Genomic DNA, 21,755 nt, shown 5'->3' on the forward strand with positions numbered 1-21,755 from the left:
TCTTTTGGCCCTGGCATTCCCCTATATTGGGGCATATAAAGTTTGCAAGTCCAATGGGCCTCTCTTTCCATTGATGGCCGACTAGGCCATCTTTGCCAACGGCATTTCTAACAAAGGAAGCATCCTCAAGTGAGGCGCCTGTTTGTCTTTTGCCTTTCACTGGCACTCTCCATGCCCTTGATTCTCATCTCTGAGGTGATCCAGGTTCGCAGACTCCCTATACCAGACACCACTGTCTGATAACTAGCTGGGGACACGTGGGCAAGAAGTCAGAGAAACAGAGAAACAACCACACTCTCCATATAGTATCAGCTTCAAGCCGGTTTCATAAAATGTGACATATTCTGTGACAGTAGATGGAATTCCTTCAGTGCCTCAACTTCACTCTTCCTTAATATGAAACATGCATATACATATGCGCACACTCACACACAAGCACATAGAACATGCAAGCATACACAAGTGCACACACATGTGCACACAGTCTCATATACAGTGCAAAGCATTCTTGTTAGCACACAACCCATCCTTTATTGAGTGGCTTCCTTTCTGACAAATTCTGAGGGTTTTCTCTGTTGGATTTCATCTACCTAGAATGAATGACGGAGAGAAGGCAGAAATGAGACAATTCTAACTGAGCAAAAGAAAATTAAGCCTTTTCCTGTCTTGTTGAGGAAAAAGCCGAATCCATATATAGACATTTAAATTCCATCCTGGTGCTAGTTGACTGGATGGAATAATGAGATTTTTGTTCTTCTTGGCCATCTCTGGATTTAAATAATTTTATGTGACAGAGCTGATGTGCTGGTCAATAAAAAGACAACAATCATTTACGTGGAAAGCTGTGTGCAATTTCGGGAATCTGTCTTAAACAAGCTGGGGTTGATGGTAGAATCAATATGCCACCAGCTCACCCAGTGAGGTACACGAACGGAAGAGAAATGAATTCCAACACTTGATGACTACAGATCAAAGAAAAAATCAAATCAATGCAAAGAATTGAAATCACACGACAATAATATTTTTGACTGCACAATACTGTTCAAAACCCAGGAAAGCCAACAGATGTTCTCTCTCTCTTTCCTCTTTTCATTCTGCCTTTTGTTTTATCACTTGGGAGGCGATTTTTGTGTGTGTGGCAGTTTGATTTCATGTGTGCTTTGCAAATTTCCAGATGTGCTCAGTATTTTAATCTGCACAATGGCTTTATATTGTAGGTCCATATGATTTCTCAATCAGGGTTCTTATTTCTCTAAACATCAAAGAAAATTGAGAGCCTAACAAACCCTATTCATTTGGAAGAAACCTTAGACATTTTCTCCCAAAGCAGTCTTTGCAGATATATAGGCCTTCTTTTTTTTTCAATGGATAATCGGTCCTCTGTGTTGTTCTACAGAGTGAGTCTCTTGAAGATTACATTTGCTGTTATGAGAGAATGAAGAATAAAACCTGGACAGGTAAGGCTATGATCATTTCCTCTCTCAGATGTGTGCAGAGACAATCTGCCCATTTGGGAACATCATCCTTCCAGTCAACTTGGACTGCCCTTGATCCTGCTTCTAGTGCTGGGGAAGACAGGTGACACAGTTATTAGAACTTGCTGAGGAAGAGAGGTGACACCTTCATTAATCTCAGGGCACTCCTTCTATGGGAGACACTGGAAAGGATGCAGAACACAGAGCGGCTCTGGCAAATTCAAGGGGTGGGTACTCAATAACAACATGAAGTTAGTAAAAAAAAAAAGAACACTTTTGAATTTGATGATTCCATGACCAATGTGGATAGGGGTGTGTTGATAAAAACCCAAATTTCTCATATGGTAGGGAAATGAGTTTTGTGAAGATATAAGGCCTGTGGGATAATCTAAGCTGTGTGTTGGGCTCTGACAAACATTCAATTTTGTGTGTGTGTGTGTGTGTGTGTGTGTGTGTGTGTGTGGGTGTGCATGTTTGTTTACAGACATAAAATAGAAAGCATAAGTTTATCTAGAACTAACCAGTGAGGTTGCAACATATCCAAAAGCATAACCAATATATAAAAATACACAATGAGACAAGAACTTAGTGCAGAATATAATAGAAAATGGAGCAGAAAAAGGTAGAAGGATCAAAGAGAATTAAGTTGAAAATGTAGATTTGGAAAGATCAATATGACGGTGTGGATAGGAATCTGAGTGAGAGGTTTGCAGGTGGGAAACAGCAATAGAAAGGGATTTTGTAGGACACGAGAGAACAGCAATAGCTGACTTGGAGGGACCCTTAGCTATCTGCTTCCTTTCATTTGTGGCCATGAACCTTGGTGACCGTTGATACTCTGACTGTAAAGCTTCACAGAATAAATGATATTGTGCTCATTATTGCTGAGTCTGGAAAACTGTTAGTTTGTCCAGAAAATAAGTGATGTACCCAAGGCTGTGTGATCAGGGTGTACATTTTCATTTAATGGAAATTCGGGGTTTTTCAAATGAAAACATCCTGACCCACGGCTTTAAGAAAGAATACATATGCTTGTGCACTGAGCCTGACCCATGGCTGTGAGAAATGGCATGCCCATGTGCCTGACATACATACAGAGCCTGGATAGTCAGGACATACACACAGAGCCTGCACAGGGCCTGGAAAATGGCTGGAAGAAGACATGGGCCTGGACAGAAACCGGAAATGGCTGCTTTGGGCCCTGTCAAATGATCAGACAGCCACAATGTACAAAAATCAACCCAGGGTGTCACACAGCATCAGATCATCCTCCCCCAGTGGTAACAGCATCAATGCCTAGCAGAGTGTGTCCATATTCATTGTTCTAGATAACTGTCCCTATGAATTGGCATAAATGGCTCAAAGAGGGACTGCGATACACAATTCAACAGGACCCCAGTTGTTTTTAAAGACATTTCAAGATTTAAAAAAAAAAAAAAACCAAAAAACCATAAATCTCCACAATTCTACCCTAATACTATTCTCCTGCGATCTTTGGCTGCATGAGCCAAGATGTATGTGTGTGTGTGTGTGTGTGTGAGTGTTATCAGACAGAACAAAACCCAACAATTTGTCACATAAAAAGGAAGGAGATGTATGGTCACATGTCATCAGGATTTAAAAGGCTCATCAGATCAAATTCTCCAAACAGGAGCCTGGAGACAAACTGCACACAGTCTTACTGTGAATGGAGATGCTATTCAGATGCTATTCAGAATAAGGGATGGATGCAAGGGTACTGGTCCAGATAGGCAAAGGTGAAATACCCAATCCCATTGAAACAAGAGGAAATTATACCTACAGAGACTGGGGATCCTATGCTAGATACATTCCTGGGATATTCTGAATCATTCCTAACTCATTTACTGTGAAGGTCCTGCCTACTTTGTGATTTCTTTTTAAACAGAAATCACAGTGGAATGAGAAATTCGGCCTAGATGTTGGTAATAAACTTAATTTCAAGTAAAGACTTCATGTTGATTTTCCCAGTATTTTTCTCTCCTTAAAAAAAAAAAAAAACAAAAAACAAAAAAAACCCCTAATACATTAAATATGTACTTGGGAAATTAGTCAATTTAAACATTGAATAAATATATATTTTAAAAAACCATTTGATTTAAAGCTCAGAAAGCAATGTCCACCACTCCTGGGAACCTGAACTGCATGCAGAAAGCAGTTATTTGAGAGTCAAGATGCCTGGTTAAGAAAAAGGACAACAACCCTCTTTTGTTGGAGTATGCAGCATTTACATCCCCTTCCATGCTGGCCCTTGCATCTTCCTCAGACAGTTCCTTTAAGGAGAGCTGACGAGGATGCAGCTTGGAAAACCGAGAAAAAGACTTTGGAGAAATTAGTGAACATGTTTTTGGAGCCAGTATAGTCCTTTTGCTGTTGTTCCTTCTTTTGCCCCTCTCTTTCTGCTCCTCTCTCTGGCCCCTCCCTTGGCCCCTCTCTCTGGCCCTCCCACTGGTCCCTCCCTCTGGCCCCTCCCACTGCCCCTTACCTGACTGGAGCCCCTCTGCTTTGTGCAGGTTTCAGCATCACAGTCACTGTATTATCAGTCTGATTCAAAGGTGTCTCAAATTCATAGGCTGGCATAGATGGTGCTAGGGAAAAGGGATTAGATGGGAGACTTATTATTTTGCGCTGATTTTCTTAGTGATATTTTACTTATTTTATAAAGGACACTGAGAGCATATAGTAGTGATCAATCCACCACACCCAAGGTTTACCTACACTTACACCCGATACAAAATAACAGGGACAGTTGCTCAAGTCCGCGGGCTCTTGTCAAAGGACCACTCTGAGCCTGGCGGAGGCTGGGGAGGGGCAGAGGGGGCTTATGAGGTGTTGGTGTTGTTCATAGTGATGCTGTTCAATTTGTGTCCCGGCTACCGGCTCACAGTATGGTTTTTTCTTTTTCTTTCTTTCTTTTTTTTTTTTTTTTGATAGCAAACCATCTTAGAATATGTATATTGTTATGGAAATATACAGTGTGCCTTAAAAGCATATAGAAGTTTGGGAATAATCCCCAGCAGTATAAACCTGAGTGTGGTGGTGCTTCCCCATTAAAGTCAAGGTTGTTTTCTTTTGTTTGTTTGTTTGTTTGTTTGTTTATATGTATTAAAGATTCATCCAAGGGATTGGATGATGGTTAGTGCCGGAGAGACCTGTTGCGGTGGATTCTTGGCAAAAGCAGGGAAGTGGGGAACACATGAGAAACAGAGAAAGAGCACAGCTTGGGTTTGGCTTTCTCTTCCATATAATGTTATTCAGCACAGGGGGTGTAGGTCACTTTAAACATGGGGATGCAATTCAGTAGGTATAATGTTTGCATATCATACACTAAGCCCTGAGTTCAATTCCTTGCATCCTATAAACTAGGCATAGTGGAGCAGGCCCAGAATCATGGCACTTGGGAGGCAGAGGCAAGAGGATCAGTCAAAGGTCATCCTCAGCTGCATGGTGAACTTGAGGCCAGCTTGGGCTGTGTGAGCTGGAGGTACAGGAATCCTCTCTGGGGCTTCAGTTTAGGAGTCTCTTACAACAGGAGCGACTAACCCCCATTGTTATGGTAGCTCGAAGAGACAGTTCTCCAAGCAAAATAAGCTACAGACCAGTTCTCTTCCTAACAGAAACTGTTTTAAAAGTTGATTCTTTATTCTCGAGGATTTCATACTTTTATACAAGGAAGCACAGTCATGTCCTTAGTTCCCTCTTCAACAAATCCTTCCCAACCTCATGTCTTTGTCTTTCTTCTTTGTTTTAAATAACAAGTCTGGTTAGGGCCCATATGTGTATGGGTGTGGGCCCATCCACTGGAGCACAGGAAATCCACCACTGACCACAGGTTTAAAATGAAGAAATAAAAGAATGATATTCATTCTCTCTCTCTCTCTCTCTCTCTCTCTCTCTCTCTCTCACACACACACACACACACACACACGCACACACACACACACATCAGCTATCAATAATTTCTCAGCAAAGGGCCCTCTTTAGTTATTTCTGGCCTTTTTTTTTCTTCTCTAGAAATACTGTCTTAGCCTAGCCTATAGCAACTAGGCACTACAGTAATCTCTCCCCTCCTGAGACAGATTCAGACAGACTCTCCACAGCATGGCGCTGTGATGCAGGAGCCTCCAGTCTCAACCACCTGCAGGCAGGGGTGTCTAATGAGTCAGCTAGAGATCACTTTCTGTGAACACACTCAAAATATCTTACATGGGGGGAAAAATCTCTATGGAACAAATGTGAGTTATCAGTCACATCTATTAATTTCTTTTCTAAAAGTTCAAAGTCCACTCTCATTCCATTAGGAGTTGACTCTACTTCCCAACATGCAGCGACGTGATGTGCTGGATGCAAGCATCGCTCCTTCCCTTAGGTGCATGAAAATAGAGTAGAGATGAGGAACTACAACCCAACCTCCTCCCTCTCTCCCCTTCCCTTCCCTGAGGTCTTGCTGTTTCCTAAGGCTGGCCCTGAAATTCTAGGATTAAGCAATCCAACCAAGGTTCCCCGAGTAGCTGAGAGCCAAGCCTCACAACGTGGTTTTAATTCCATAAAAGTCAAATCATTACTTTGGGTGAGCTTGTATAGAGCAAATGAAATGTCAAGTTTCTTTGCTTTTGGATAGAATTTTATGAACTGGAGGTGGCCAGGCTCATACTCGTCGGAATTTTTATACAATATGTGAGAAAGTTTAATTATTTTTCTAATGGAACATCTCCCTTATGTTAATACTCACAGAAATATGCTCTGTATTTGGGGAAAAAAACTTTGTTGGAAGTAATACTCATGGGTATACATGCTCTCTTTAAGTCACCATGAAAAATTAACACAATAGGTAATACCATACTAGTGGTGTACTCACTTAGGGTCATAGGACACAGAGCCAAAGCATCCCAGTGTTCTGGAATTCTTATTCCGTCCAGTAACTATTCTATGCTTCTGTTTGCCCACCTATGCCTTTTTTTTTTAACCTCCCAAGTAAAACTTATTTTCCAACTCTGTTCTGGGATATATGTTAGATTTCAAGTCAAGTTTGTGCACATAAAAACATCAAGATGTATAAAAATATTCCTTAAGTTATAATTTAAAAAAAAAAACCTTTTCTCTCCAAACCTCCTGGAGCACTTAAAATATTGAACCTTGATTTCCTTCTGTTTTCAAACAAACCTTTTATAAAAACAGAGATGAAGGGAAATAAATATTTAAAAAACACCCCATGATGAATATTACTGAACTAGTCCTTGGAGCTGGTGAGCCCTTTTCCTAACTCTCTACATTTTTATGTTTTGATATGGATATGTCGTGCTATCATTTGGATATAAAAATGTCACCAGGAAGCTTGGATGCGTGGTTCTTTGCATACAGTGCTTCGGAGTCCTGAGCAGCTTAGGAGACTGCGAATCTTACCAAAGGACCTCCTGACTGATGAGCTTGTACCGGAAGAGACTATTAGGAAAGGCAGAAGAAGCCTTTCAGACTGATGAGCCACAGAGGGGAAGGATGTCAAGGGTGGATTTTGCCCCAGAATCTTTCCTTTATTGCCTGGCTTTCCAGGCACAGAGGAGGTGTGCAGCTATGTTCTATCATGTGCTTCTCACCAGGACGAGCAACAGCATCTTAGATCCAGAGTGATGGTGCCAGGCATCCATGGTTCGAGACCTTTGAACTGTAAAAAAAAAGCTCTCCTCTTTCAAGTCCCCCCCCCCCTTTTTTTCTCACCAGCTCTGAGGGCTAGTTCAGCAATACTTAACATGTTTTTTTTTTTTAATTTAATTTGTATTTATTTCCCTTCATCTCCTGTTTTATACAAGGTTTGGCTGAAACAGAAGGAAATCAAGTATTTTCATCACAGCGACAGAGGGATGACTAACAAAACATGCCACAAAAAGCTCAATCCAAAAAAACCCAAATATTTCCCCACTCTCAGCCAAAGGGGAAAGAGAAAAGAAAAATAAGAAAATGTTCATGGAATTCTGTTTATTGTGGTTAAACATCCCATACCAGATGGCAAGCTAACTTCCTCCTGAGGAACACAGACGTTTTCTGCACAGGCGGATATGCCGGAATTATTCTTCAAACTATATATTTTGGGGGATGATATAATTGGATCTGTAAAAAGCTGGAGCACATGGGTGTTTGATACCACCCTGCACGCTGTCTCTTTGTAGGAGGGAAAGCAACCAGAGGCGCAGTCTGAGGCCTGGTAGAGCGCATGTGCTGCTTCAATGCTGAGTTTGCGGTTTTTGTCAGAGTCGCTCCAGCCCTGCTTCTCTGGTGACCAGAGAGAACCTCACCGGAACCTTCTGCATTGTACTGAAGTCCTTCAAGGAGAACTGGTAAAACTAGCCATGCCTAAATACATGAGGGCCATATCCCAGACGCTAAATCCTCATGGTATTTATTGTATTCTATGAGTCTGTTTTAGGTACCCAGAGTTGTACTAATAAAATTTACCGCCATGTTGTTTCTTTGCATTTTATCTCTATCTTAGCACTGAAAAGGCACAAAAACATCGCTTCTGATGCAAGGCATAACTCATCAGTGTATGATACCTGATATTTTTGTGGTGAACTGGTTTGTTGCCGGAGGTCCAAACCCCTTCGCTGTGCTGGCTCTGATGGTGAAGGAGTACGTCGTTCCAGGATACAGGCCAAAGAACAGAAAATGGGTTTCATTTCCCAGTTTTGAGACTCGCCCACTTTGGTTGGATAAATCTATTTCCGGGTCAAAGGAACTGACTGCTTTGTAGGTGATCTGCAAAGGAATAAGACCTCGATGACGATCACAGAGAGCATGGATGGAGATCACATCTTTATCCCACAATGGCTAGATGATGCTTCCAAGCTCTGGTCAGCTGAGGAGGGATTGGGACTCAGCATGAGTTTATGAGTTGTTACCTTTCTAGAGGGAAGGACTTAGAGCCAGTAGGTTAAAATGTGAAGGACGTGTTTACCACAACCTGATACAGTGAAATTGTTTGATTTCAATGAGCCTTAACAGCTGATTTAGGGGAAAAATTGGTAATTGGTTAGAGCGACAGACACTGACAAGAACAGAGGCCTCATCTCGAATCTTTGGCCATGAATAGGATACTTGTATTTCCCAAACAAGGCCGCATTGAACTGTTTCCATCCATGTGGCTGTCAGTGTCCGCTCCAAAAATAAATCCAAGAGGCCTGCCAGGAAGTCTCTAGGCTGCAAATGGACAGCTATTATGGGTCAGAGTCATTGACATTTTTCAGAATATTGTCCAACAGCAGAACTGTCTGTCATGGTGGAAATTTTCTATTCCCTATTAATCAACACAGTGGCCAAATGCTACATGGGACCATTGAGAATGTGAAATATGGCTATGGAGATTAGGAACTGCGCATTTCATTTCATTTTAATCAAATCAAATTGAGATTTAAATTGCTCTGAGTAACTAGCAGCTGTCCCAACCCTTACCCCCGCTCCCCCTCGAGGGTGACTCTAGATATATTCAAGATTCTCACCATGGAATAGACATTCTCGGTTTTTTTTTTTTTTTTTCTTTTTTGAGATGAGGCTGGAATGTTTGAAAATAAACGAAACATAGGTGCCTTTAAATTTTGCCTTTTCAAGTGATTTTTAAAAATGATTTCAATATGATAGTTCATCAGCTACTCAAGAGCACACACTTTAGTGGTGATTACTAACTTCTACTGGTTGTAATGACATAATTTTTAAACGTGGCATATTCAAAAGTTTTAAATTGCAAAACTGAACACTTTCCATGCTTCTAAATAAGTAAGCCTACTTGTAATTTATGTGCAAGAACGCTAACGCTGTTATTATACTGAGTGATAATTGACATTCTTTTTTTTTCCTTATATTTACACCATGTCATTATAATTAAGAAGACCTCTTTGAAAGAATATTTAGATTGAATCACCTGAGCCTTGGAAAGGGAATGTTTGCCATGTATATTAATCGCCACAGTAGATGGCGTCATGGGAGTCAGGCAGACCTGCTAGTAACCTGCCTCTTGAACCTCCAGAAGCTGAGGAGGTTGAGAAGATGAGAAACCAGCTACTCCCAGTGGCCAGCAAGGACTGTAGTGGCGCCTCCTTTGTGTGCCTGCTTTCTGGATTAGCACTCCATCCCGAACCCTCCAGAGTGGAATGTGGCAGTGTAACCTGAACCAACTGGGGCAAGAGTGGGGTTAAGGCATCATGTCCCAACCCCTGAAATCTTGTCCTAAGATTAGCAGGAATAGGACCCACCTGCCCACCCCATCTGTATCTCTGTTCTACCAGAGGAGGTCACATGGCCCAGTAGCCAAGTTAGACTTCCTCTCCCCTTATACAGCCAGATCTAGCAGCAGTGGACATCCTCCTCATGCAAATAATACGTCCCCAGCACCCTGGCCCTGGCCAGTGATATATACTCACCCCAAAAGCTCCTACCATTCCCTGCTTCACACTAAATGAGCTGTCTCCTTGAACCTGCCTCCCCAAAGTCTGTTCTGTCCTGTTTGCTCACAGTCACCTGAGGTCTCGTCTGCTCCCGGCCATTCCTACCGCAGTTCCCATCTCAGGATTGGACAACTGTGAGCCAATCGTGCCACCACAGGCAGGGAGGTGGTCTGTACAGCAGTTTATAAACTTGAACTATTTTCAGAGTGCCTCCGAATATGTCCCCAGCACTGTGTTCTGGGGGTCTGCTTAGTGCCTCAATGCTGTTCCTGCCTCGTGAGGTGAGCAGGATGGTGGGGGGAAGGGGCAGCTGTAATCCCTCAGTTATGGTGAGTGGAGTTATAGGGATGGCTACAGCACATAGAGGGCAATTCAGTCTTCTTGACCACCCTACTGCTTTGGCTCTGAACATCAGCACAGCAAATGTGGAAAGGCTCAGACCCTCTGCTTCTTGTCTCAGACCTGTGGACAGCCACAATCTTGCTGTGTTTCTGAATACACAAACGATGTATCATGCTAGTCTCTGCTCTGGGAGGGAACACTTCTGCACGGTACCATGGACACTGCTCTTGCTTGACTGCCTACAACAGGACTGAATTGCCTTAGTACTGCGCTCTCTACAGAGTCACATCTGCTGAGACTGTTTATATGTTGACTGAACGAAGGAGCTGTGGCTAGCAGAAAGACCAGACACTGACTTTACGAAGTGAAGAACCTGGCCTGGGTGTGGTGGAACTGAGGGATCCAACAATAAATAAAATATATCAGTTAGAAACACTATGGAAGAAACAAACGGAATGGTAATATAAGAAGCGTTGTCAGGGAGAAAGTCCACACAGCCATTCTAAATGCCTGAGGAAGAGATGCTGGCAAACCTGAGATGTTTTGAACTCTATAAAGGACCAGTCAGGATTTGGGGTTAGAATCTAGATTAAGTCCTGCAGCAGGAGTTCCCTGGACCCAAGGAGTGAACATGAAAGACCTGTGAGGTCTCTTCAGGCTCTGGGGGTTGGCATGGGCCCCTTTGTACTTAAATCTACACATCAAGATAAAAGATTTGGACATATCCAACAAGCAAACTTTGAACATTTTTGCTGTAAAAAAAATAAAACAATTTGATTTGTTAAAACAACAACAGGTAGTTGCCAGGTGGTATTTGAATGGTTAATAAAGACAATAGAAAAGCCACAGGGAATTGTGGTAGAATCCAGTGGCTAGAACCATGTACATTATGTCTGACAGAATATAGTTTCACAGGCTAAAAGTACATTGGGATTGAGGCATCAAAAAAAAAAAAAAAGGAAAAAAATTCTAAAAGTTATGGGAAAACTAGACAGGCACTAGAGACAGGTCGCCAGTACCAGTATGGAGAGGGCTGGGGCATGGTTTCATTTGGGCCTTGTTCAAAAGACCGTCCTCCTGATTGGAAGGAATGGAATGGTAAGTGCACATTTAAGGAAGGATGTGGGCATTGGAAATGTCTGTGTAGACAGGTACACATGACAGAAACAGGGTCCGAGAGAAGTCCAGACTGGGAATGGAGATTCAGGAACAGAGAGAGAGAAATGGTCCAGGGGAGGAAGATTTTGATGAGAACTCAGGTGACATTAGTATAAAGATGGGTCCATCCATGCCTCACGTCAGAGTCGCGCATCTGCCTGTTTGTTAATTCTCCTAAGTCTGGTGCTCCAAGTCGAGCTGCTGCAGTTGGGTTCCTACGTTGTACATGGCGATGAGTCATGGATGCCGTGAGCCTACTGCTTAGTCTGAAATCATGACTTAAATAGGTTCGAGACAGAGGAGTATTCCTGTAATAACTATACCACCCTTTGGAGGCCTGAGTCATGCCTGATTCTTGCTTGTGGTCCCATCGTGATCTGTAACTACTTGGCCTTTGGCATATTTTCTATGAAAGACGACTGGGGAGTGCCCGAGTGCATGCGAGTATTCACACTGTGGCAAAGTGGGGTCCCAGCTCCGCTGGCACACACTGAGAAGCACAGGCTTCCCTGCTGGCCTCAACGCCACAGGGGCTGATCGTCAGGTGGCCCCAAACTGACTCAGACTGGAGGTTTGTAGCCCTGTTTTGGCTTCAACCCTTTAATACTTTGGTAAAAATTACAGACTCCACTCCTCGTTCCTTACAAAATATAAGGAGATAGAAACTCATGCCTTTCTCAAAGTTATGAATTCTCTTATCTACCCCTAAAGACTTATGCACATATATGCAATCTGTGCCAGAAAGTCCATAGCTCCCATCCCCTAGACCTATAGGAGTCTAAATGTTAGAAATTAAACTGCTCCCCCAGGACCAGGAGGCAGGCAGCCAACTCTCTAACTGCCTCCTGCCACCGAGGTTGCAAGCAGTGAGCAGCTGTTGGCCTCAGCAGCAGAATTCAAGGTCCCACAGCATCCTGTCAAGCTCAAGCAGAACATAATCCTTACATCCGGCCTTTCATACTTTCAGTTGGTCATTCAACAAGTGCTTATTAAGTACCTATTAGCACTCAACAGTAGAAAATGCAATGGGTGGGGAGGGGGTGAGAGGCTCCCGGGAGAAAAGTTTGGGAAAAGCTTTTATACCAGTTCTACATTGCTGATTGAGGGCAGAAAATGTTTTAATGGGGCCACTCTAAAGGATGCCGATTGCCCTCTGGTGGGTCCCAGTAATTTAATGGGATGCCCCTGGACAAAAGCAAAGTGACACCTGAATGAAGGGGTAGGGAATGAAGGGTGTTAAACTGGTGAGAGGGAATAAGCCCTTGCTTGCATTGGATGATTTCTGATTGCACTTAAGTGCCTGGAATTCTCTAGAATTATCCTCCCCTGCTTTCTCCTTCAAGTCTCTGATTCTACACTGTGAGGTTCACAGAGAGCCCAAATGGAATAGCCTTTTAGGGGGACCAAAATCTACAGGGGAGCCTCGAGATGATGGTAATTGCAGCCAGCATAAAATATAGGTCTTTAATTGGGGTCTGGGCGATTTGCTCTGTGAACACAAAGGAATGGATAATTAAATTTGATTTCAGGGGTGAAAGGGGCCAAGGTACTCTGTGAGAAATGCGGTATTTGAAGGAAATACTAAAAGCACGGCAGGAGTATGCTCTAGGAGGGGGTTGGACAAGAGCTGTGGGAGGGCAGAGGCCCATGGTTAAAAGTGGAGTGATGTGAAAAATTCAGAAAGCTTGGAGGGGAAGAACGTGGCTGTTAAATTCTGGGGAGGACAACGCAAGAGAAAGTAGTAGTAATAAATAATAAATAACTTCCAGAGATAACATATTTACCTTGTTGGTTTTTTTTTTCAAGATTTGATTATTTTTATTTGACATCTATTGCATGAATGTTAGATTGTATGTTCCTGAACCACATATTCTGCTCACAGAGTCCAGAAAAGGAGATCAGATCTAGGGTGGGAGTTACAGATAGCTGTGAGGTGCTAGGAACTGAACTAAGGTTCTCAGGCAGAGATGGCAGTGCTCCTAACCGCTGCGCTATCTCTATGGCAACTACTAGTTAATCATTTAAAGGAAGCAATGGAAAGGTTGCTTCACCTTGGATCCTTTTGTACTTTTTCTGAAAGCGTCATTATAGTTGTTGAGCGGCACTGAGTGGCAAGCTAGGCCCCCTTACATGACTCCTGGGCTCTCATTCCTTCCTCTTTCAAGGTTACCAAGCTCGGACAAGGATGACTGAGTAGTCAGTTATCTAGACTCGTGATCTTGAGCTGTTTCAGCTCTTAATTCACAGTGGCCCCAATGGCAGGCAACTCGATCACTCTGTTTCACTTTGAGTCAAACTGAACTTTTTGGGCTCACTGCACATGAGGCTAAAGTGTCTGGGTTTGGCACTGTTCCTTTCCATGGTTGGTAATGGAGAATATAAGCAGTATGCTTGTTTTTGTCTTCTTTCAATGTCTTATACATAGTGAGCATGTACCTGTAGAGATGCAGCTCTCATGGTCATTATAGGCGGCTGAGAGGTAAAACTAGTGAGGTGCAGTGCCTATATGTTATACACTTGGCAGTATTACTCACTGACAGACTTCTAGAAATAGATTCGATATCCAATGTTTAAATTATTGTGGGTACTCTCAAATTGCCTGCAAAAGAGGCAACATATATTTCCTAGCAATGGTCTATATATGTCGATATTTCTTCATGCCACTGGTCAGAATTGTACATTATACAATTATACAAAATCCAGCACATTCACTTCTTGTTTAAATTTCTCTAATTTGTTAAGCTCAGCTTGTAGGGGAGGTAGAGTCACCTCCTCCCACTCCTCATTCATCTCCCCAAAGGGTTCTTGGATTGTACCTACTAGTCTGTATCAAGTCTGTGTGTACCACAACCATCAGCCCATTTGCTGCCAGTTGTATTGAAAATAACCCCTCCAAATGTGTTGTGAATGTCTAGATAGTTCAGTGTCTGTCTGTCATCACTATGAAGTTTAAACCCTATTGATCTTTCCCATGTGTCTTCCAGGGCCTTTTGTCCATACTCAGAGAGATGTGACGCAAGAATGTCCTCTAAATTTTTGTTAGGGCGTTCTCATGAGATTAGCTTTGCATATCAGTCATGAAAGTGCCTTGTATTTACTTTTGCATTATGTAGGCTGGTGACCTCACAGGGGATGTGTAATTGGAATGAGCCGTGCTTTCACTAACACTAAATTGTATTCCTCTAAATAGATAACTGGAACTGCTGTGTGATTTCTGCCTTACGTAATTTTGGACTTGTATCTAGTTCTAACAGTGGTTGACTCCTGAAAGAAAAATTGCAATGTGTATTCTACTTTGAACATGCGTCCGCTTCACGGGTTTGGATGTCTGTTGAGGATGGACATAACTGCCTGACCTGGATTTTGGGGACATAATTGACAAACAAAATGGCAAAATTGAGAAACAAGTCTGAGAAGGTCTGGGTCAGAACCCTGGCAAGGGGGGAACAGAAAAGAAGGCCAACTAGAAGAGGGCAGATTTAGAATAAGGACAGAAGAATGGGAGAATATGTACCGCTGTAAGGTCTAAAAACAAAGAATGCTGTTAGTGATATTCAAGCACCAATGCTTGAGTAGACTTTTTCTAAGAGACAAAGGAAAACTCAAGGAGAATCAAAACTCAGCTTATGTGTTTATATCTATAGCAGACAGTCTATTTTATTTTATCCCAAATCATCTAGGTACGTTAACATCCCTCCGGGAACACATTTATTATGAAAGCATTACCAACCATGATAACCTTTACCTATACTCAAATGTGACTCGATGGCAGGATTGATCGTCTGCTCCGGCAGGAGAGACTGTTCACAGTCTTGTAAGGCAAGCGAACCATGTCTTGTGAGCACTGAGGTCTCGGGAAAGGAAGAGCACCCCCCCCCCCCGCCAGATGCCACCTAAGCTCTTCGTTGAGGACCCAGAACTACTCTCTGTCTCATACTCTCATACTTAGAAACCGGAGAAACAGATTTGATACCTAGAAAACACATTTAGTCATTTAGACCCGATTCAAATATGTGATATTTCCCCCTTTGGATCTGTAGAAAAATAAGCCAGCCTGCTCTACTTGCAAATATCTGATTGCTAGAACCTTGATTTATGGCATATCCGAACATCCACACTGGAGCAGCATTTAGATCAGGGTTTGACTGGGACAGCCTGGCCACTAAGTCAGAGAGATAAATGGGGTCTTCATTGTAAATGTTATTTTCCCTGTTGTTTCCATGCTGAAGTTACTTCTCACACAAAGATAAATGTCTGCTGGAATTAGAGAGAAAGAATCTTGCTATTAGTTTCTGTCTCTCTGGAGAGCAACCTGTGGCTTTGGGGACAAACAGACAGACTGCCTGGGTCTTAAAACGAACTTCAATGTGTAGCTAGTCCAGTAAAAATTCCTTTTTTTTTCTTCTCTCTCTCAGATTAGACTCTATAAAATCGATGTCCAAACACTATTAGAGGGCCCAAAATATGAAGTATTTTCATCATGGAAGAAAATAAAATTGACCTTGCTTGACTTGACTGTAAAGCATCTCCATAGAAGCTGAGCCATGGATTTCTGTAACTTCGTATTGTTACAATAAAACAGCCAGTAAAAGCAAGACTTTCCTTCTACTGCTCTTCACTTTTCTTTCTATTATGATGATGATGATGGTGGTTGTTGTTGTTTTTGCATTTCAACACCACTTTCTGGAACTGGTGAGGGACTCTGGAGGGTCAGAGAGAGGGCTGGTGGAGAACATCTCTGACAGCTCATCTGCTCAGACTCCTGTCAGTACCGCTGAGAGGTATTCAGGCAGATCCATATGCAGATCGGCCATAATTTTTACGAGTTTTACAACATATAATTTTGTTGAATTTGCATTCAAATAAATGCTAGTTTTAAAAAAATGCACCTGCCTGTTTCTATGACAACAGACACAATGAAACGATGCTCAGGATGATGTGAAGATGGCTGTCACCCTGTTATTGCTGTTATTTTGTTCTTGAACAGTGTATCAAATTCTCTCTTTTTTTTTTTTTGGCTACTGTCACTCAACTGTTTGATTTGTTTCAGCAGACAAAATGGTGTCAATGAAGTCTAAGAAATATATGTTGATATAAAGGAACCAAAAAAGATTATTCTATGGTTATTGTGGAGACAATTTTTTTATTGACTTTCCTAATTGGATAATCCATACTCTTTAATCAGTGGGGGGAAAAAGCACCAGGTAGCTAGGAAAGAGTAGGACTCAGTGATTGCTTCCTCATCAATGTATATTTCAAAATATTTATTACTTTCAATAACAGTGACTTTAAAAGTGTTATGCTGTCTTAATATTTAACACACAACACACAATGATCCAACTTTTTCAAATATGTATCTTGAAATTATGCACAGTTGAAACAATTTACTTTTAGTCTCCTGTTTCTAGAACAACTATTGTGACTATAGAAAGTCGTAAACTTGCCAAGGAAACATGAAATTGTGTTTTTAAAATACCAGAAAGCTCATGTTGTCACAAGATATTATACTTAAAACAGTAAATTACCAACGAATATGTAAGTTACCTCGTATAAAGTGATGACCCCATATGTTTGTGTCGGCTCTCTCCACTGGAGAAATATCTTTTCTTCAAAGGCACTGCCTTGGATGGATTCAGTGGGGACAGCTCCTGGGACTAGAGAGGATGGTGACAGATGAATGAGAGGGACCCAAGGAGGTCTTAGCTATTCACAGAGGCTGTAGATCTTAATAGCCTATAGATACATTTGTATTTCTGTACAAAATCTAAAGCTATTTTAACTACACAGTCCTTGTGAAATGATTTAATCTTTTATCCACTATCTGTCATCTATATCTGTCTATCTACCTACCTATCTATCATCTGTCTGTCTGTCTATCCATATATCATCCATACATATATGTGTATATATATAATCTATTATCTATATCTATCATATATCTATGTATCATCTATTATATATTCATCATTTATCTTCATTTGCTCCTTCCATCTATCTATCTATCTATCTATCTATCTATCTATCTATCTATCTATCTATCTATCTACCTACCTACCTACCTACCTACCTATCTATCTATCTATCTATCTATCTATCTATCTATCTATCTATCTATCCATCCATCCATTCATCCATCTACTATATCTACCAAGATAACTCAGAGCAGGCCAGCTCAGAAGACCTGCTACAGCAGCATTGCTCCTAACTGGAAATAGCCAAATGTTCGTCATCATATGAATGGATAAGCTTTTCAATAAAGGTTTCTAAATGGAGGCTGGAAAGATACTTTAGGTTGTTTGAGGATATGGATAGTCTTTTAATTGTCAGCAAGTCTCTGTCTCCAACTGGATGGACACCTGAAATTTCAAAAGAAAGTGAAGGATTTCACATTTTAAACTCATTTTTATTTGAGGGCATGCTCATAGGTAGAGTGAGAGCCTTTGAATGTAATCTAAATGACACCAAGCATTTAATCGGAGAGTGCTTTACGAGTGCACATGGTTTGGGGTGAATGCTATTCAAGACTCTCCAATAATTAAATATGCAGGTTAGAAAAGATGCACCCCCCCCACTTGGATTTCACTTGCCTCGCTTCTAAAACGAGTTAAGTCCATTTCTAACATATAGCATCTGAGCAACATATAAAATGAATACAGGCTTTCATCCCAGGCTGAAGAAATCAACAGGACTTTGTGTTGAAACAAAGTAACACATGATGTTCCTCAGCAAGGGCACTGGTGAGCCTACAGGAAGCCTGTACTCTAGACTCCAGGGTTAGACCCCCCTTATCACAACCGGAAGTCACAGCAGGCCAGGCCTGAGGAAATGCTATCTCTCCTCCCTCATCTTTGTGTTTCCTCCAGAGGGTTTCTCATGACATCACCCCTTTTCTCACAGCGTTGGCACAGCTTACATGACTGGATGTTTTATTTCATGATCATTTGCATCTGAAAATATTTATGTAGGTTCAGGAATAAAGAGGGGAAATAGAAGAATCAACCTAAAACTGAATAGGATTTATTCAAATTATGTTGGCTTGAAGGACAGCTTGAAGAACGAGCAGACCTTTATAATGTCTTAGAAGAGACATGGCAACAGAAGGTACTGTGGAAAGAGGACTTTCAATGGGGCAGTCGGGATGGCTCTGTGGATGAAGGGACCTGCTGCCAAGACCACAGCCTGAGTGCCATACTAGGGACTTATGTAGTGGAACACTGAACTAAGTCCTGCCAGTTTTCATCTGAAATCCACATGGACACCGTGGTGGACGTGAGCCCACACACATACAGACACAGAGATGAATGCAAAATAAGTAAATTACATAACATAATAAAAAGAATGCTTAAGTGGATTCATCAAAAATTATAAATCTTAGAATAGGAGAAATAGTTTGCTTATGTATTTTATCCAGAAGAATGACTGGAGGCAATAAGACATCAGGTGAACTTAGGCTGAAGATTTGCTTTTAGAAGTTCAAGGAGTCAGGATTTTATGGAAGTAGCCATAACATCTGTGCTGTCCACTGATACTGCTAATGGTGATCAAAAGAGAATTTCCATACACTCCCTGACAAAATACACATCTCAGGAACATGTGATTCCAGAACAAAATGATGTTGGATAAACCAAAGTCACAGTGAGCTGTTGCTTCTCTCTTCAGACTTGGTATTGTTTGACAATTATTCTATTTGTCTTTCTTCTACCCATCTTCTTTGAAGTAGTTTTTTGTTTGTTTGGTTATTGAGAAAATACAATTTGCAATAATAGTTCTTTTCTAATTAGCTGAATGCTGCTGAGCTATGAAACAATACGTTTTTATTTGCAAATACCACAAGGCTTAATTCCTGAGACTAGTAAGATAATTTAAACAAAGATCCGAAATTAGCGATCCTGACACTTTGACAGGATTCCAAAGAATTCCCAACTTATATCACTTCTCACTTTGAGACTCCAAGGAGTTGGGTGAGCTTTTAATCTCTCTGGTCTTATCTGGTCTGATGAAATGGCTACATTTCATCTCCTGTTGGATCTGCAATAGTGTTGGTTGAAATAGTAATAGCGTGTTTATCAGTAATACTTTCTCATTTTGTGTGAGGACTGATTTTGTGGTTTTGGATGTTTAGCAATCTACTCCAGGTCTTGCATATTGTTACAGATGAAAAACACGGTTTATTCTTACAACTAGTTTGTATAATTCACACACACACAAAATATGATAACATATCAAGATACGTTACCACATAGAGACAAGAGATTCATAGCAGCTCTATCTGCAGTTCAAGGAATTCTACAGAGAAGGGATGGGAGGGATGCAAGCGTCAGCAGTCAGAGAGATCTAGGTGAGCCACAGCTGTGCAATCTCAGGCTCACATGGGTGGGACTCTACTCTGAGTCTGTATTGAGGTTTTAGTGGAAGAACGAGAAGAAATGCTGTGTAAAAGTGTTCCAATAAGCAGTTTGTGGAACTGACCTAACCTCAAACAAGCATTGCTCGATCCAACGGAATAATAAAAAATGTTAAGAACTACTTAGAATACTATAGACTTGCCCTATAGAAAAGTGCCGCATGACTAACCAAAAGCAAAATATAAGGACTGGCTGTGGGCCTAGACCTAAATAAAAACCTACAGCACCACCTCTAAGGCTTGAGGAACATCCCAGAAGAGGGTCAGGAAGGAGGTGAGCTGGAGGATAGGGTATGGGGCTACACAGTAGCATCTGTAGACTCATACAACCACTGTGACGATTGCCTTTTCCTATAACCACACAATTGTAGTTGTCTGTACCAGCCCCACACAAAGATCAACTCTATCCATCATCAGTCAAAGCAGAAGAGTGCGTAGGGGGTTCTGCACTGTACCTCTTAACTATTAGCCGTGAAAGGTTCTGGGAGAGGAGATTGTTGGCCTTAGCTGTGTGTCCAGAGCTGAGCCCACCACCACCAGTCTCTGGTAGGTATCTCTAAACATGAGGTATACAGATAGCCTTGGTTAATGTAAGTGGTCCAAATAATAAAATGAATTAACATAAATGTAAGGGAGAGGAGAGAGAGGGTGGACAGGGATGATGTGGGTGGAGTGGGGAATGGCAATGGTCAGTATGAATTGCATATGCACAACATTGTGAGAAACTGAATTATATTAAACAATCCATGTTTCCATTTCTGTCCTTTCTTTTCTAATCAGTATGCCAGTGTTGGGTGTGCAGACATATTAGTACTGCTTCACTGAGTGGTCCTTCTGCCTGTTCTCAACACATAGCTCTCAAAGTCCAAAGAAACCCAAGTTGTTTGGAAAAGAACACATTTCACCGAGACAGAGCATTGAAAAGCACTCACGGTCTTCATCCGTCTGCACCGTGAGTTCTTGACTTTCCTTGCGGCCCTCCGGGTTCATCAGAATGAGTTTCACGCTGACGTTGGTGTACGGGGACAGGTTGGTGATGGTGTGCTGAGGGTGGGAGTTATCTGTATCCCAGCTCACTTCTTCTCGCACCTGCTCCTGCCCTCCAACCTGGTAACCATAGTGCACTGTGAGATTATAACTGTGGCAACGAGTTACATTGTATCCAAACGGCTCCCAGCGGATGGTGATTTGTCGAGATTTGACCTCCACAACTTCTAGTTTTCTCGGGCCACGCATGGGATCTATTTTTTAAAAAGAAGAAAAAAAAAAAAACACATGAGGAAAGAGTTAATAAGGTAGAGCTCATATATCATAGGAATGTGAGTGACACACAAGAAATATATGTATTTTGGGTAATATGAGTAAAAATATAGAGAGAAAGATCAAGCTTGATTTTGCAATGGGGGTACTAAGACAAACACATAAGCATTACTGAACGCTTACTATGTGCCTCAGGATTGGGTAAAGAAAGAATAAGCTAGAAGGCTCTGCTTTGCCACAGCCATGGCTCATTGATAATTTCAATTTTTATTTTTCTTAAGTGTGACTGCCATGGCGAATGCGGAAGAATGACAATTTGTTAGGAAAATAGACGTGTAAGTTTATGAAATGACGGCCATGGTTCGCCAGGCATTTAAAACAATTCTGTGAACTGGATGCTTCCATTCCCAATACATAGATCTCAGTTCTGTGGCCAAATCAGGCTTGATGACTTAAGTCAGAGTCGAAGCTGGACGGTGGCACTGTGACTCTGATGTGACGAGGAAATAGGACTCTGGGGTATTAATGATTCCTAAGCATGATGGAAGAACACAGTGCAACATGCAATAGCAATCCCGCATAGAGGAGAAAGTGGGGAAAAGCCTTGAAGATATGGGCACAGGGGAAAAATTCCTGAATAGAACAGTAATGGCTTGTGCTGTAAGA

General features: G+C 41.7%; 1 protein-coding gene across 7 annotated transcripts in view; it reads right to left on the reverse strand.

Moving 5' to 3' along the window:
* The window catches only part of Ptprm (protein tyrosine phosphatase receptor type M), a 682,149-nt gene that overhangs the window by 268,829 nt on the left and 391,565 nt on the right, over positions 1-21,755 (reverse strand). For all 7 annotated transcript variants that reach the window (XM_029470946.1, XM_029470944.1, XM_029470943.1 and 4 more), the window contains exons 8-11: positions 20,762-21,070; positions 16,970-17,079; positions 8,042-8,243; positions 3,979-4,081 (exon numbers count right to left, since the gene is read on the reverse strand). In XM_029470946.1, the coding sequence (XP_029326806.1) occupies positions 3,979-4,081; positions 8,042-8,243; positions 16,970-17,079; positions 20,762-21,070 (724 nt within the window). The remainder of the gene's footprint in view (positions 1-3,978; positions 4,082-8,041; positions 8,244-16,969; positions 17,080-20,761; positions 21,071-21,755) is intronic.

The sequence above is a fragment of the Mus caroli genome, chromosome 17 (genome assembly GCF_900094665.2).
Source record: "Mus caroli chromosome 17, CAROLI_EIJ_v1.1, whole genome shotgun sequence".
Classification (NCBI taxonomy): domain Eukaryota; kingdom Metazoa; phylum Chordata; class Mammalia; order Rodentia; family Muridae; genus Mus; species Mus caroli.